A 16,639-nucleotide genomic window follows, 5' to 3' on the forward strand; every position below is an offset into this window, starting at 1 on the left:
CCGTTTTTTCTCAAATGCGCCACAACTGGTTTGTGGTCAATTCCCAGGTATTCAGCTACGTCGTAACTACTGTTATGCCGATTTTACTCCACTTTTTCAAAAATGGTATCCATTTTATCCGTTATAGGGCGACCAGAGCGACGTGCATCTTTGACGTCAAAATTTCCGGATTAGAAAACGCTGAAACCAAATCTGTGCTACTCTCACAGACACTGCACTAGGTCCATAAACATCGTTTGCGTTGCATTTTTACCTTTTTTATAGTACAATTTTAAAAAGTATCGAATTTTCATTTTCATCAGATTCATCTTCACCTTGACGGTACGAAAAATAAATGAAAATCACGCATTTTTATAATTTGACTTTTGAATTACCTTCTTTAAAATTTAAACTTTTAATGATACCAAAACTAGCCAGATTCAAATAGTTATAGCCAAAGAGATTTCATTACAAGTTCATACATACTATAATGCAAAAAGACTTGTCCCCAACCTAATAAAATTCTTTTCTCTTGGTTATAGATTTATAATGAAAATGTATTCAAATACAGCTTCCATAGTGGGGTTAGTAAATAAAACGTTTGCCTACATGTATTCCCTTAGCAAAAGTGCCGCTGCAATGGACGCTTTTCGAGCCTGACAACGAAAACTGTATTATGATGTATTCAAATGGGACAATCACTGATGTCAAGTGCAACGAAGTCTTCCTCTATGTCTGCTACAGAAATATGTCTGAAAACGAGGTGTTAACTGAATGCGGCACTGTTGATAGGGGTAAAGAGAAATCCCAAGCCTCGAAAATACTTTTTTTTCACCAAGAAATTTAAAACAACTTGAAATTGTTCTTATTTAAGATTATCATCTGGAGTCTCGGACTGGCAGCTGCTACAAGTTCCACTTGATTGCCCGTAACTGGACCCGCGCTTTCATGACATGTGCCGCAGAGGGTGCCTATCTGGCAATCATCAATAGTGATGCTGAAGCTGAATTCTTAAAGGAGCTGTTCACACGCGAAATATCCACATGCTGCACGTTTTTCCAGTTCTCACCATGTCGCCTTCGTAGGTTTCCGCAATTGGCGCGAGCGAAATGTCTGGACCACTATTCATGGTAGGTTTACTTGGGACTAATACAAGCTCTTTTCACTATTTTTAATATTTGTCAAACACTAGACGTATTATCTTTTATTAGTCTTTAAAGTTAAAGATATATTGAATATAATATATTGAAAATGAGTACATAATATGTTTAACTAGTTATTGCAGCCACGTCAAAGTACATATGTATATTTTGTAAGCAGTATGAAGTAGGCGAAACACTTGAAATGGGTTTCAACACTTTCGATGTTAACCAACCAGACGGATCTACTTCTAGGGAATACTGCGGAGGTTTCTTCGTGTCAGGCAAATGACATTTTACATGACACCTGGTGCAGCGAGGGGCTGGCTTTCATATGCGAAAAGTCGGTAGATAGCCTGTTAGAGGAAATCTATTAATTTTGTGAAATTACAATGTATTTTCAGTAATTGTATCTTTTGATTAAATAATCCGTATTATTCATAGAATTCAATATCCAAACGTTTACCCAATATTGTCTATAGTTATTAGGAGAATTAGCAATTAATTAAAGCCATTGCTTTTCACAACATTGACAATATTTCCGAAGTACTTCAAGATCTAATTAATTAAATGCCTAATTAAAATTTTATTTCTCCTAATTACGATTTTATTAACTTTTTTATTTTGATTCCGATCGTAAAAAAGCTATAAAACTGTTTATCAAGTAATTTGTATCGTAGTATCCATTCTATTATCTAATGTACATTCTAATATCCTGGATAATTATACTTATAAAATATTAGTTACAAATGTCTTCGCAATATTCAACCTTAAGTGTCGATAGCCAACTTTGAAGATCACAGGAATAACGTTATGGTACAAATTGTAATTAGACAAGCTTAGACTACTGCGCAAAACTTGACTAATGACTACACTGTGGACAAATTGTATGTTCCACAAGAACCAACAACCCTATACGTTTCAACAATTCAATTACCCTGACTTTGTTTACGGAGGTCCTGACTTGTGCCTCAGCTAAATAGGTATAGTAAACATAGTGTATTGAGCGATTTACATTTACAAGTCCAGTGCGCACCAGTTCCCAGCAGGGTGGCTGTTTCATTAACCCTCTTAAAGTAAAGGTAAAGTTAAGTTCTTGTTGTTTCTTCAGAAGTTATTTGACATTTGAAACTCGAAATAGTTTTGATAAAATACGACCATTATTTAACATAAAAAGACCGGATAGATAGTAGTACAATAATGCGAAGGCTAATTTAATGTACACAGATTCTAAATTAAACCAAATACCTCATAATATGATATCCTCGTAAGCAGATCAGAGCACCCTTGCTCCTCAAAAATCTGTATTAACCTCTACCACGCCTCAAAAGTACTACATTTGATACTTCAATGTGAACTCGAAAAAAGTAATATCGGTGAGAACCTTCTACTTGGCTCTATGAAAGTAATATTTGTTACACCAAACCCTTGTTTAATAAAAGCAAGAAACATTTTTTAAGATAAAATAGAATTTTTAAAATGCCAATGGCTGACATGATGTTATTAGAGGGAAATAACATTTCGTAGATAATGGCGCCGTTCGACTACACTTTTGAGACGAGATTGAGAGGTAAAGCTTTTGATATAGAACCACTTATGGAGGTTATATTATAACAAAACTAATGAATATTTATTCAGAAGTCTGATTTATGAAGAATGCCACGTTTAATTGGAAGAGAGCATTCAATGCAGAAGGGCAGTTTCATCCCGTGAGTTAAACGAATAATAATTGATTTACCCAAGTAATTATAACTATTTTTAAAATTCCACACTTTTCACTTTGACGCCAGGCGTTCCACAACATTTTTTAAAGCATTTTCTGCCGCGTACAACTCTTTCTAGAACAAGCTGATAATAAAGCTTTATCTAAACCGTTTCGTCTTAGAGACCTTTAAGAAAAGAGATATCCCAGCGTTGCATGTTAGCATTTCAGTTAAATGATCCATCCGTCCACTCGTTTCTCTCCCATCGCATTAAAAACTCTAGAATCACAGATATTATGGAATTCATTTGACCGACGTAACCAGGAAATTCGAACTTATATATACGTATAATAACGCTAGTTTAATTAAGCAACCCATTTCTGACGCAACTTGACATGAGCACGACAACCGTAATCCTTCCTTTGAGTCTTCATAAATTGCTGTTTCTAAAGAGAATTTTATATTTCATTCTGAATCGAGTTTCTGTTGTATTATTTAAAACACATCTCCACGACTACCAACAACAGCAAGTAACAACTTTTTATTTTATTATCAAATATTGTTTATTTACTTAAATAATAATCTATACATTAAGTATTCCACATTTGGATTTTTATTTTAATACAAGCTTTTATCTACCTATTTATTTATTTGGATTAATCTTTTCCATATTAACGTCAGTATGGGAAAAAGTTGAAGGAAAGTCTACATTTAGGCCAGTTCCCAAATAAAGGTGTAGCAGGCGAAAAGCACCGACAAAATATCTATATTATGAATGCATATGCATTTACAAACTTATGAATAATACTTTAAAGACTTATTTAACGTTCCTACTTATAAATTATTGTATCAAATTAATTTATAGCCTAAGCTGGATTGATATGACTTGTCAGCGATACCAATTATGTACCTTTCTATGTGAGCTTTTATTTTTCAACTGCATTACCATTTTGCGCAGACAATATCGAAGTCATGAGTAAGCATTATCTTTTTTATATGATTTTATTTCTTTATATATAAAAATTACGATTACTAAACGTTGAAGAATTTGCCGTTTCTTTACCGTACATTTATTAATTTATACTTCGTCACATTAAAAGAAAAACAAATAGCATAAATTATTAAGGATGCAACGGGCGGCCTTATAGCTAACAAGAGACCACTTCTAGGCAGCCCTAGTAAGGAAAACAGAAAAAAGGGTAAAGTTCATAACCAAATCAACAAAAATAAAACAAACAAACATTTAAACTATTGCAATGTTCATTTAAAATATTTCATCTTGAACTTTCTTGGGAATAAATGAAAGTCGCAGGAAGCCAGATCAGGACTATATGGTGGATGACTCATTATCTCGATACCTGCCATAGTCAAATACAGGTATTTCTGTTCGTCGGTTAAAGTGTGGGAAACCATCTGGTACAAATCTTCCTGACGCCTACGGTTACCAAAGAGTTGTAAAATTGAAATTCTTAAAAAGTTTTCATTAGCAATGTTTCTAACTGGCCAGTTCTAAATATTTTCAGTGTTACAGTAAAAGCGGAACAAGAAACAGATGCATTTTGCTTTACAAATGTCACCAAAATAAAAAAAGTTAAAAGTTGCCACTTTATCTGTCAAATGGAGGTTACTTAAAAGAGAGAGATTAATACAATGAGACTCATTTACTTTTTAAAATAGGAGCGTGATAATATTGACAAGTGTTAAAAGTCGGCACAAATAGTTAATTTTGTAGATTTGTTACATAAAATTTATTTCCTACTTGACGTCACCTGCGATACGGAAGTAATTTCCCGCGAGACGAGCCTATATCGCTGTCAATTTTTCACCTCATAATACAGGGCACGCCATAGGTAAAAACGCGCCATAACATCAGTAATAAAAACATTTATTTTTTCACTCTGAATGGATGTACCCCCATTAAGTTTGCATATTCTTTTAACAGTTTAATACCTCCTGTTGTCAGTTTCAGAAAATAAGTTTAAATGCGTGCATGCAACGTACGAACTCATCACATTTTTTCTCATCGCAAGCATGATGTATCCTAATCCACGAAAAGACTCTAAAAGAACAATCGGGTTTGGTGAGACTTTTTGTTTTATTGAATGGTTGGACTTGTTAAAAATAATTACTATTATAGCGCTTTTAAGAACCATAGGGATACAAACTTAAAACTGTATACGTTTTAGCAGTTTTAGGCTAGAGGTTAAGGCATTCAATCCAAACATCTTTCGAGTGCTGGCAAATACTACTCCGTTTTATGAAGCAAATATCTCAAAAATGGCACGTCTTAAACTTAATATCCTACTGACGATATGACCTAATCAATGACGGCGGAGAAACAGGACTCTCTTTAAATAAAATTACAGATTAATTAAGTTTTTTTAATATCTTGACTTTTTCTTTTATATCGGTCAACTATATAGGTGTGATCGGAGTTCTCTGTGCCCCACAACTCTTTATAATGTTATGCGATATCAGAGAGCGAATACAAATCAACGACACAGATAATCTTTTTCGTCAGCTTATCATCACCGTGCTGCTTGTTTACGTCTATATTAAGGTAATATTTACATTTTAATAGCTTCATAGTCTCTACTAGAATTTTTAAATGAATCTAATACTTATTGAATATTTCTGTATCATTTTTTAGATATTTCTAACGATAAATCAAAATAAGAAATTCCGAGCAATACTAGATAAAGTGTCCACAGATTACGAAAGTTACAACCACCTTCCTGAAGACTACCTCGTTATTGTCACAGAGACAATAGAGAAATGCAAAAAATTGGAAATTATCTGGACTTTAATGGTGATATGTACTGGTTTAGCTTTTATCCTGCAGGCGTCAGTATTAACTCTCCTTTCCCAGTTTACTGAAGAACCGAGAAAATATATGATACATGAATCACTAATTCCGTTTATAGAGGAGCTGAAATATGACACACCTTATTTTGAAATTCTTACTGTTTATGGCATTTATACCGTAATAATCGTAATAATTGCATATACAGGTAATTATTTCTAAATCGGATTTATTATTTTATTCAAAACATTAATAATAGAAACAATAAAATTGACTTATTAACAGAACATATTATTATCTTCTTATGACGTAACGACCAAAATTAAATCTTATATCAGCGAATGCATGTCATATACTTACCTGTTAAAATGTTTTACCCCGCAAAAGCCAGTCTTAGGACTCTCAAGAGCCGCACTAGCAATCCTGTGTGTTCTAAAGACCAGAGTCTTGACTGACCAGTGTCACTCCTAATGCCGTACAAATTCCATCATTTTTTACCAAACGGCATTAAAAGTAGTTGAGTCCTTACAACTCATAAGAGACGGATAAAAAGTCAATATTAATCTGTAACTCCAGTGGAAATCGAACCGTCACCAAAGCAACACTTTCAGATTATAAGTATAGAGAGTGAAAGACGCAAGACGAATCGTTGCGTTCGATAGTGGTTCGACGTATGACTATATAACTGCGAGAGACTATTATTCGTAAAAAATATAACTGAATTCTCCCAAAGTTGAATTGAATTGTTCTAGGCTTTGATGGACTATTCTACATAACAGTGCTGCATGCTTCACTAAAAATTAAAACCTATTCTCACAAGATAAGCCACTTAATGGAAGACGCAGACATTTCAACAATTAATGCGAAGATTGGAATTATTGTAAAGGAACAATGTGATGTTTATAGGTAGAGAACGTATTATATTATATCCGACACAGAAATCATAAAATACAAATCTAGACTGTTTAACAAAATACTCACGTTCTCTGTGGTCTTTTTTGTAATTTTTTAAGGTTTATTTTATATTTGTTGCAGGTTTATTAAACAAATTCAGTCATTTTATCAGTTCTGGCTGGCCTCTGTCTTCACACTAGTCATTATTCAGATTTCGATGGGCCTCAGCCAGACGAAAGCGGTAAGGCCAAACAATATCACGCAAATTTTAGTCTCGGAATATTACACAAAAACTTACAAGTCGACAAGTATTTTTTATTCACTGTTTGTTATTTATATTTATATAAAAAAATATTCCAATAAAAAAATTTGTTGTATAATAGTTAGTTATCTTGTTCTCATGGTAATTAAAGTATATATTACATAAATTAAATAATTGCAGGGAAGTGAAAACACAATAATTTACTTTATATTCGCAACTGCGGCTTCGATCAACATTTTCATACCCTGTTATGTCGCATCGGATGTCACATCCACTGTAAGTTATAAAACAGAAACCTTTGATTTTAATTTACAATGCAAGTAGTACAAATATAGTTCAGCCAAATAAACAGAACTCTTAGGTTCGCTGAATTGTCACCGCGCTTCGTGCGCCGAGAGAGATTCCTGGAGCATATCCCCTTCACCAAAAAAAATGGTGGTGCAGAACAAACAGAAACTACCCCTATGCGCTCGCGTTGGAGAATCCTCCTCTGGGCGTCCTCCACTGGGACGTTCTGCACCCGGTGGTGGATGCACAGACTGCCCTTTGTATTCTGAGGGGGGAATTCTGCGCTCCACGACCAATATAGGTCAATTACTAATCGATATCGGAACAAACGGAGAAAATCAACAAAGGCACCCACTTACACATTTGCCGTAGACTTAACAAATGTCAGGACATAACTCCATCGTGCACGCTACCCACTATCTAATTGTCGATGAGTACCTGAAAAAAATTTCGTCTGAAGTCGAAACGTGGAGTCTGGGACTGGGCACCACCACTATGTGAAACCAGATTACTAAAGTATTTAGAAACCAATTCGACTTAGGGTCCTTCAAGAAAAGACCGAGCCTTCTGGCAATGTGAGTGTCAATTGACGCTGGTATCACTTAATATCAGGTGAGCTGGGTGACAAAATTACGTATGCTCTCATAAGTTTCATAAGCATCCTACTCTTATTTTACATTACCTTCTCTTCTTTATCGTAATTTTCTCTCGCTGAGTAAAACCTATAAACACTCTAAAGGAGCTCTAGAAAATAATGCAATAAAATCACGTTTATGTCCTCGAAAAAGTTTTATTAATTTGCTTTATTGGCTTTATCTAAAACTAAGTCGGCTGTAATAATTTGGTCCAGGCGGCCGAGGTCTGCAACTTCTTGTATGACTGCAAGTGGGAATCAGTTCCAGACACCAGCGTCCGTCGATCCATTGTTATAATGATGGCGCGCTCGCAGGTACCTGTGCACTTTACGGCATGTGGAATGCTTACAATTAGATTGGAAATATTTGTATCGGTAAGTTCATAAAGATAAAATATTATATTTCATAGTACCTATAGATTTGACCACAACGAAGAAATGCTTAACACTTAATATGAAGTATCTTCCAAAGACCAAAGGCGTTATTTCTTTGAGCACTCGTTTTATGTGTCTTAGACTTTAAAATCATGTCACAGCTCATGTCATACATAGAAGAAAGGTTCACCTGTACTTGCCTTTAAAGAAAATAAATACTGACTGGAGTCTAAAGTGGTGAGGGTGGCGTTATTCAACGTTAACGTCGAAGCCTTTTTACCATAGATCACCATATCAGACATATAGTAAATAATGATTTGTATATTCTTACAGATAATGCAGACAGCTTACTCCGTGTATACTTTGATGATATCTTAAAAATATTCTCATTAGGTATTTTAAATATTTATAGAATATAAGCCTAATTCCATTATTCGCTTTCTCTATCTCTGTTCATTTGTAAATAAGCGTTGCGAAGGTCAGAGATTCCACTATGAAGGAAAAATGCGGATCTGTGTATTTCGGAAAGCATTTTCTAACAACGTAATAATCTACATTGAGACACGGGCCACAGCATGGGATATCGTTGGATAGAGAACGTGTTTTAAACATTATAGCATTTCTTTTTCTATTATTATATATATATAAATAATATATTCTATATTATATATAAAGCTTATCAATGCCAATACGCATATTAAAGTATAAGTGCTACCTACAACTGTGACGTAAATATTATCGCTAAGTTCAATTGTGTCGAAATCATAAAAAATTAAGATTAATAAATTGTGATTGTTTACTTTTTAGATGTTCAGAAGTGTGGTATGAATATTTCAATAAATCTCAACTATACATATATATATATATATATGTTTGTATCGTTGTAATAAATTCAATAGGTCCACGTTTAACGAAACGCTAACTCACGTTATTTAACTTAACGTAAAAACCATACGTAGCATCATATAGGACTTTGTTCGGCAAGCTATAAACTAGAGTGGTAGGCGATATCAAAGAATTTTGCGCATTGTTCAAAATTTGTTATAATAGTATAACCTATCATAACTACTGAGTCGATCTTTATGTTGCAAGTATGACGGTTATGATGTGTACGGAAATTATTATTCTATGACTTACGTGTACTTGTTAAATAAAACGTAATCTAAACTAAGGTTAGAAACTTACTGCTGTTTCCGAAAGGGGTTTTTGCGGCACTTCACTTTAATAGTAGGGGAGCCCACGATGCTAAATGGGGATTTACTTGAGCGTAGTAGAGACCTATTGAGTTATGAAGCTTAGATAATAAGAAAAAAATGTTATATAATGTATGTCATGGGGGGGAACGGCTATAGTTTTCCAAATATGTAAAAAAAAACTGTGCCATGGACATACTCGAGCGCGTCAGATAATGATAGCATCCATGTCCTACGTATTTTTACAAAAGTACTTATGTTTTTTGTTTTACGTTATGATTTTTGCAAAGTAGTTTCACCACAAAATACACACTATGTTCATATTACTTATAGTTAATATATTTAAAGCAAATATAGGCATCATACAGTCGCACGTATTAAACTTTATTGACAATTTTTTCTTACTTATTTATTATATATTTTTCGTCATCCTTGAACTAATTCCTTCAAATTAAAAAATAAATCAGCCACGCTCGGGAATGTCTTTTACAACTTTCTGTCTAAAAAATTATATTTGTTGTTAGCAAACATTAATTTATACCATAGGTTACTGGTGTTTCTACCCCTAGGTTCATAAACTACTACAACTATTATAGCATCACTTATTAACTCATATTGGGTATTTACAAATTAAAACTTCTTTATTCGTAAGAATTTAGATTAATATGCGCGCATAAGGGATAGAAACCTGCGCGTGGACAAATAACAATACATAACCAATTTCGGTCACAGCGACAAATTGACCAAGAGGTAAAAGGCAAGGCATAGAAGATATTTCCTTACTTTTCGCACAATAGTATAACACAAAACGGCAACGTATCTAGTTAAAATTATCAATGGGAACTATTCATTTCATTTTTACTACATATTACCATTGTTGTTTTTTGTAATGAATGAAAAAACATTATTGTGACCAAACGGCTTAACAGGTTTGATTCAAATTTTGAAATTCGTTTAAGATCGTTGAACTTTTGTGCGTTATCATGGCAATGTGAACCTACGAAACACATTGTAATTATATCACTCGTTGCACAGCGCTATCTGCCGTGTAAATGTAAATAAATGGAAGTCATTAGTCAACTAAATCTTTGATATTCTTCTATTCATGTGAACTTATACTAATTATCACGATTACATGAGTGACGCAAGAGTCTATAGCTTACGTGGCTCATCATATATCTATGCACGAATGATAAACGAACAAACGCCGGTGACGGACTGGTACTCACTGATGGAGGTCGGGCCAAATGTACTTTATACTAATTAATAAAAGACATTAATGTAAATCTTTAAGTTAAACTTTCAAATTTAATTAAAACTGAAATGTTTTAAGTCGAAACTCATGTCTTAGAGATAAATATAACGAAACATTTAACCGAGACGTTTTCTTTGATCTGAACTAAATTCAAAGAATTAAATGTTTGTTTATAGTATAGATTTGTTATCATACTTAATTAAGCTTTCACATACATTTTCTTTGTATACACTATACAACTTTAATATTTTAATTGGAAACATTGGTTTTTAAATTATTCATTTGATCATCTGTTCTAGTCTATCATCAACCAAATGTAATACTAAAAGTGTTTAATTAAATAATTTAAAATCGTAGTTGTGCAACAACATACAACCTACATAAATAACGTTAAAGCGTCTTAAGACTATTCTTCACCATCAGATTCCACCGGTGAACTGCCATGCAGTAAACTTATCTGACTACCTATATCTTCTTTTCTGTAACGTTGTCTCTTACATACTTCTTTCTCCATCCTGTCGCATATATTTACCACACTATCCCTAAGCTCCATGGGAATATCTTTTACGATCACCTCCTTTAATAACGCGTTCCTTACTTCCTTATCGGTCACACTTTTATCTTTACATTTTTGTTTCCTTTTAAAACGACGCTTTACACATTGCCAATGTTTTTTTATTTCCCCATCGGATCCTTGTTTATACAACCATAGTGTGGTTTTAACACAACATATAAAAGAAAACAAAACCGCAGTTATACTTATTATGCAAAATATAATGGTGAGTATTGCTGATGTAAAACATTTACTAAAGTCAGTAATTTTACCTTTCGTATAAGGATACAGCCTTCCATACATTAAATCTCTTATTAGATTAATATTTTGTGAAATTGTGGAACAGTTTGATTTCACTTCTACATAAGTATTATCTTCAGTTGTGGTTTGTGTCGCGATGCCTAATCCAGATGTAATGGCATAAACATCTTCAAGAGTTATAGGCATTTCTAGATTTCGACATAAATTTGAATCTGGTACATATACTATATCTGGTAATTCTTTATAAAGATTTCCTATGCAGATAGGAATATCGACGCATTTGTTTTTATAGTGTATCCGATGACCCAGATACTTCAGATCACAATGAACAGGTAAACAAGAATCTAATGAATCCTGGTCTAATGTATCGCAAGCAGATATTTTTTCGTTACGTAAATAATCACCAAAGAGTTTCTTCGGACATTCATGAACTCGTGTGTCGAATGGAAGAATAGCATTCAATTTGTCAAATTTTGTATTACACTGATATTCTATTTCAAAAGTACAATGTCCTTCCAAATCATGTTGGTGGATTAATGGAGAAATATACAAAAAAGTCCTTCTATCCCTCGGTTTAATAATATCATCAGACGGTGGGTAGATATCCAAAACCCTGCAGATATCTTTCTCCTGTCCTGCTAAACAGCACTTTTGATGCGAAGCATGCACTGTACATAACTTTAAACGACTATTATTTTCAATGTCAATATAGAACTGTAGAGCTACAGAGTTCTTAGTTAATGGCAAAATTCCTTTGTCCACGATCGATAAGGTGTTTATGTTATTAATTATTATCATTACAAGAAGGAACCGTGAAGCTGCTATAACAGTATGACATATTTTCATTGTTTCTTTAGAAGCTGACATTATAATTTCTTTTCTACATGTGAGTCCTCATATAAAAACTCTAATAAAAAATGTCTGAAATAAGTATATATAGGATATGAAGGATTTTATAAATTTAAATTATTATGTGGTGGTAAATGGTGTGGATAATAAAATAAATAACTATAGGTATATGAATTAATTTATAGGTATTGTGATGTTAGAGATTGCATGTAGGTATACAATCAGCCAGCTAGCTATGACATATATATTAGGAATATTTAACACACCAAATTTCGAAACTAAAATAAGATTGTTAGTTGACTATAAACTTTGTATGTACTATAACTTGTAGCAATACAGCTGAAGAGACGGTGTTGCATGTTCTGACCGACTGTCCAATGTATGGATACGACAGGTATAACACTGAACAAGCTATGGGCATGGAGGTAACAGAGGCGAGTGAAATAATGTTCAACATTAGGTTAAGAGGCATCTTTCTGGGATTTGCTGTAAAAGTCATAAAAAAAGTTGTTAATAGAAATAGATAGTAGTGTTAAATCATCCGGGTTAAGAATACCATACGTAAGGTATTAAATACCTCCGACGATTACATAGTCGGGGAATTATCTAGAATAAAACTATAAACTTTCATAATATGCCCTTTATACATATTATGAAAGTTTATATTAAGCCCACTCAACTTTTAAACAGAAATTACAGTTCGTCCTTACTGCTAACCTTTAAATATTTCTCTTTTATAAAGTCAGAACCTCTTTCAGCTATCATCATGGTTGCTGCGTTGGTATTAACACTGGGAATCGTAGGCATAATGCTTGCATCTATCACTCTCAGTCCACTGACGCCTATAACTCTTAAATTACTATCCACGACAGAGGTAGAGTCCGCAATAGACCCCATCTTTGCAGTACCTACTGGGTGATAAACATTGTATGTTAGCGTTCTGGCCATACATTCCCAGTATCTATTACTGCCTAAATCATAATTATCACAATCTTTGAAGTATATTCTCTTTAACTCAGCGTTTGCCTTTTTAAAAGTATCAGTGTCAACAATTTCCATTACTCTTTTTAAGCTTTTCACAAATATGTCCATATCTTTCGGATGGCTGAAGTATTTTGAATAAATCTTTGGATGTTCTTTGGGATCGTTGGAGCGTAACAAAATTTTTCCCCTGGAATAAGGCTTACACAGAGATACAAAGAAAATTATCAATTCGGCGTCTGCATTCATTCTAGAATATTGTTTACATATATCTTCATTAAACGACATTATAGTTCTGCAGATTGAATATACGTAAGATGTGTTTGGAACAAAATAATTGTGGTCTATTTGCACATCAGGAAGAGTTTTACCGTCTGGAACAGATAGAAATGCATTTATATTTGCTTGATCGTAGTTGGTTGCATGTGGACCCTTTTGTTCTGTTAAATATTGAAAAGCAGCGTTCAACCAAAATGTTTCACTTTTTGCCTTAGCCCCCATATTAATTGTCACAGGTATAGGAATTCTGACGTGATCTTGTAGGTTTTCTCCGACACGTAAATCAGAGACAACCTCGATGCCTAAAGTATTTAAGTGTATTTTGGGCCCAATGCCTGATAGCATCAGTAAAACAGGTGTATTCACTGATCCAGCGCTTAATATTACATCTTTACTAGTAAACAGTTTAGCTTCATTATTATTAGGCAAGGTAACTTCGACACCCTTGGCTACTTTGTTTTCAAATATTACTTTATTAACAAATGTATTTTTTAAAATATATAAATTTTTCCGCTCCTGAATTTTATTCAGAAAAGCTGTGGCTGAGCTTACTCTTCGTCCTTTAAAGTTACCTCCTCGAATTTTACCAAATCCCATTTGACTAGGCCCATTCAGATCATCCAAATATTTTAAACCTAAATCTTTGTATGCCATGGTAAGTGTTTCTACAAATTCAGTATGAAAACAATTCAGTTGATCAACTATAAATTCTCCATCTGCTCCGTGGTGCTTTCGAAGTTCTGAATTATTAAGAATAAATGGATCAATATTTTTTTCACTTTTCACGAAGTATTTTGTTATTGTATTCCAATCCCACCCATCGTTTTGTGCAACATGCCATGAAGCGTAGTCATAGGCGCTACCTTTCATATGAAGTAGGCCATTAATGGATCCGGTACCGCCCAACGTTCTACCCCGAGGCCAAAAGGATTTGCCACTAACGCATCCTCTGTTTGTCGTCTCATCTTTTTCTGTGTAATATTGCCATGCGTGTTTACTATTATGTGTCGCTCCAGAAAAGTTTGGTATCTGCAATCAGAAGTAGAGTACCTGCTTTAATTATTACGGTGTAGTTTAATTATTGGTAAAAGAAATATCTTCTTCAGGTCCTGCGTTTCCGGTGAAACGCAAATTAGCGATAAGGCTGCCAGTTCCTTTTCATTTAGTTATGTTCAATATTTATTATGTTAACGCGAATTACGTTATGCAACGAAGTCTTAATAAATAAATAAACAATTTCAATGAAATGTGAAAACAATTACAATGAAGGTATGTTTTTATATGGCCTAAAATTTGTAACTATAAGAAAAAAAACATTTACATAAAACTACTGCAACATATTTTTCGTAGTAAAAATATTTCAAAACTGTATGATATAAATAATAAAATTATAACTAAAAGGTCTCAATATTATGACATATAATAGATTCCATTGGTGGATCACCACCCGCCTCTATTAATAACACCCTCCAATTCGTGACTTCTGTAAGTCTGTTAGCAACAATCGATCCAGCTGTACCCGAACCGACAATAATAAAATCAAATGAATCTCCATCTGAAATAAAACAATTGAATAATACTATAAGCGTAGGAATATTTTGTCTAAATTATTCATTTACGTAGTAAATGTATATCCAGGATAAAACATTCATGTTATAAAAGGCAAACGGCCAGGAGGCTCACCTGATGTTATGTAATACCACCGTCCATGGATACTCACACTGCCATAAGGTTCGCAAGCGTGCTGCCTGCCTTTTAATAACTAGTACGCTTTTTCCTTGAAGGACCCTAAGTCGAATTGGTTCGGAAATATTTCAGTGAGGAACTGGTTCCACAAAGTGGTCTTGCGCAGCCGAAATTGCTTTATGAAACGCTCAGTTGTGGAACAACGGATGTCAAGGTGATACGGATGGTATTTTGTATTCTGCATTGACGTCCGATGATGAAACTCAGCTACAGGTATTAGTCCAAACAAATCCTTTTGAACACTCTCCATGGTAAATACGGTAGAAAATGCAGAGAGATCCCTCATCTCTACGCAACGCCAAGCCGGTCGGAAAGTGACTCGTCGGCGACGATTCGAATCAGTCTTCGTTGAATACAGTCAAGCGGAAGGAGCTGCTACTGGTGACCACCCAGAGGTGAGAACAGTACTCTACGTGCAGCCAAATTTGCGCTTTATATAGTTGCAAGTGGTGGCTCGAAGTGACGTACCGTCTCTCCAGGCAGAGCACACCAAGCTTATTAGAGGCTAACTTAGCCTTTCCTTCCAAATGACCGCAAAACAGAAAGTCATTCGATATATCCCAATGCTAGCTGAAGCTTTAAGGAGAGTATCGTCAAAGAGAGGAGTAGCGACAAAGGGTGATTTTTAGCAGAAAACGTGCAACTTAAAAAACGTAATGTAAACATAGCAATGAATGTTGCTAAGTTGCAACGTATCATTGATATGCACAAGAAACAGGGTCGGGGATAGAACACAGGCTTGTGGGACCCCAGCGTTCACGGGTTTAAGGTCGGAACATGCTCCGTCGATGACGACCTTGATGCTCCGATCGGCTAGAAAGCTGGAGATCCAGTCGCATAATTTCTTGGGAAGCCCGTAGGCTGGAAGTTTCGAGAACAGTCCTCCGTGCCACACCCGATCGAAGATTTTCGCTATTTCCAAACTTAAAGGCGCGTTAAAACCGGAGTCAACTCAGGAGCATAAGTATGCAGCACAATTGGAGGGATGCCATCAGCCCCGTTCAACCAATGGATGACCAGGGAAGATAAAGCTTTGCGGATAGCATGTTGTCGGAATATAACTTCAGGCATTGTAGTATCACACCACAATAATGTCGGTGGTTCCTTCCCTTGGTCATCCAAACTGGAGTTCGACGCAAAGGGACAGCCTAGAAGATCGGCCTTCTCCTTCGTTGTGTGGGTCCGCGAGTCATCCTTCCTGAGCAGTGGTGGAATAGAGGGCTGAAAAAGCTGTCCAAGACAGGTTTGGCAAAAGACCAGAAGGCTAGAGTTCCCGAAGGGAGGTGGGCCAAGCAGCAGACTGCCCTGACGAAATAACCTCTAGCACACTATTTCACCAGTAGGTGATGGGGTCGTCACGTCCCGCCGCCGCTATTAATTGATGCAGTATGTTTATGAATAAGGGAGGTAGGTTTTGGCAACCAGCCACACAAAATATAGGTGCA

The 16,639-nt window shown here is 34.9% G+C and overlaps 1 protein-coding gene, 1 long non-coding RNA gene and 1 pseudogene across 2 annotated transcripts; 2 read left to right on the forward strand and 1 right to left on the reverse strand.

The window, feature by feature from the left end:
• The first annotated feature begins 598 nt into the window (after positions 1–598).
• LOC123712246 lies at positions 599–1,129 on the forward strand (annotated as a pseudogene).
• A 1,254-nt stretch (positions 1,130–2,383) lies between these two features.
• LOC123712155 lies at positions 2,384–2,800 on the forward strand. The gene is made up of 3 exons (XR_006754054.1): positions 2,384–2,494; positions 2,646–2,688; positions 2,757–2,800. It is a non-coding gene; the product is annotated as an uncharacterized LOC123712155 (long non-coding RNA).
• Positions 2,801–12,881: 10,081 nt separating this feature from the next.
• Positions 12,882–14,578, reverse strand: LOC123712247 (glucose dehydrogenase [FAD, quinone]-like). The gene is made up of 2 exons (XM_045665254.1): positions 14,312–14,578; positions 12,882–14,188 (listed from the first exon to the last, which is right to left on the reverse strand). Exons 1-2 carry the CDS (start codon positions 14,316–14,318, stop codon positions 12,882–12,884), a joined length of 1,314 nt encoding a protein of 437 aa, XP_045521210.1. The 5' UTR covers positions 14,319–14,578.
• Positions 14,579–16,639: the final 2,061 nt, after the last annotated feature.

This window comes from Pieris brassicae, chromosome 7, assembly GCF_905147105.1.
Source record: "Pieris brassicae chromosome 7, ilPieBrab1.1, whole genome shotgun sequence".
Taxonomy (NCBI): domain Eukaryota; kingdom Metazoa; phylum Arthropoda; class Insecta; order Lepidoptera; family Pieridae; genus Pieris; species Pieris brassicae.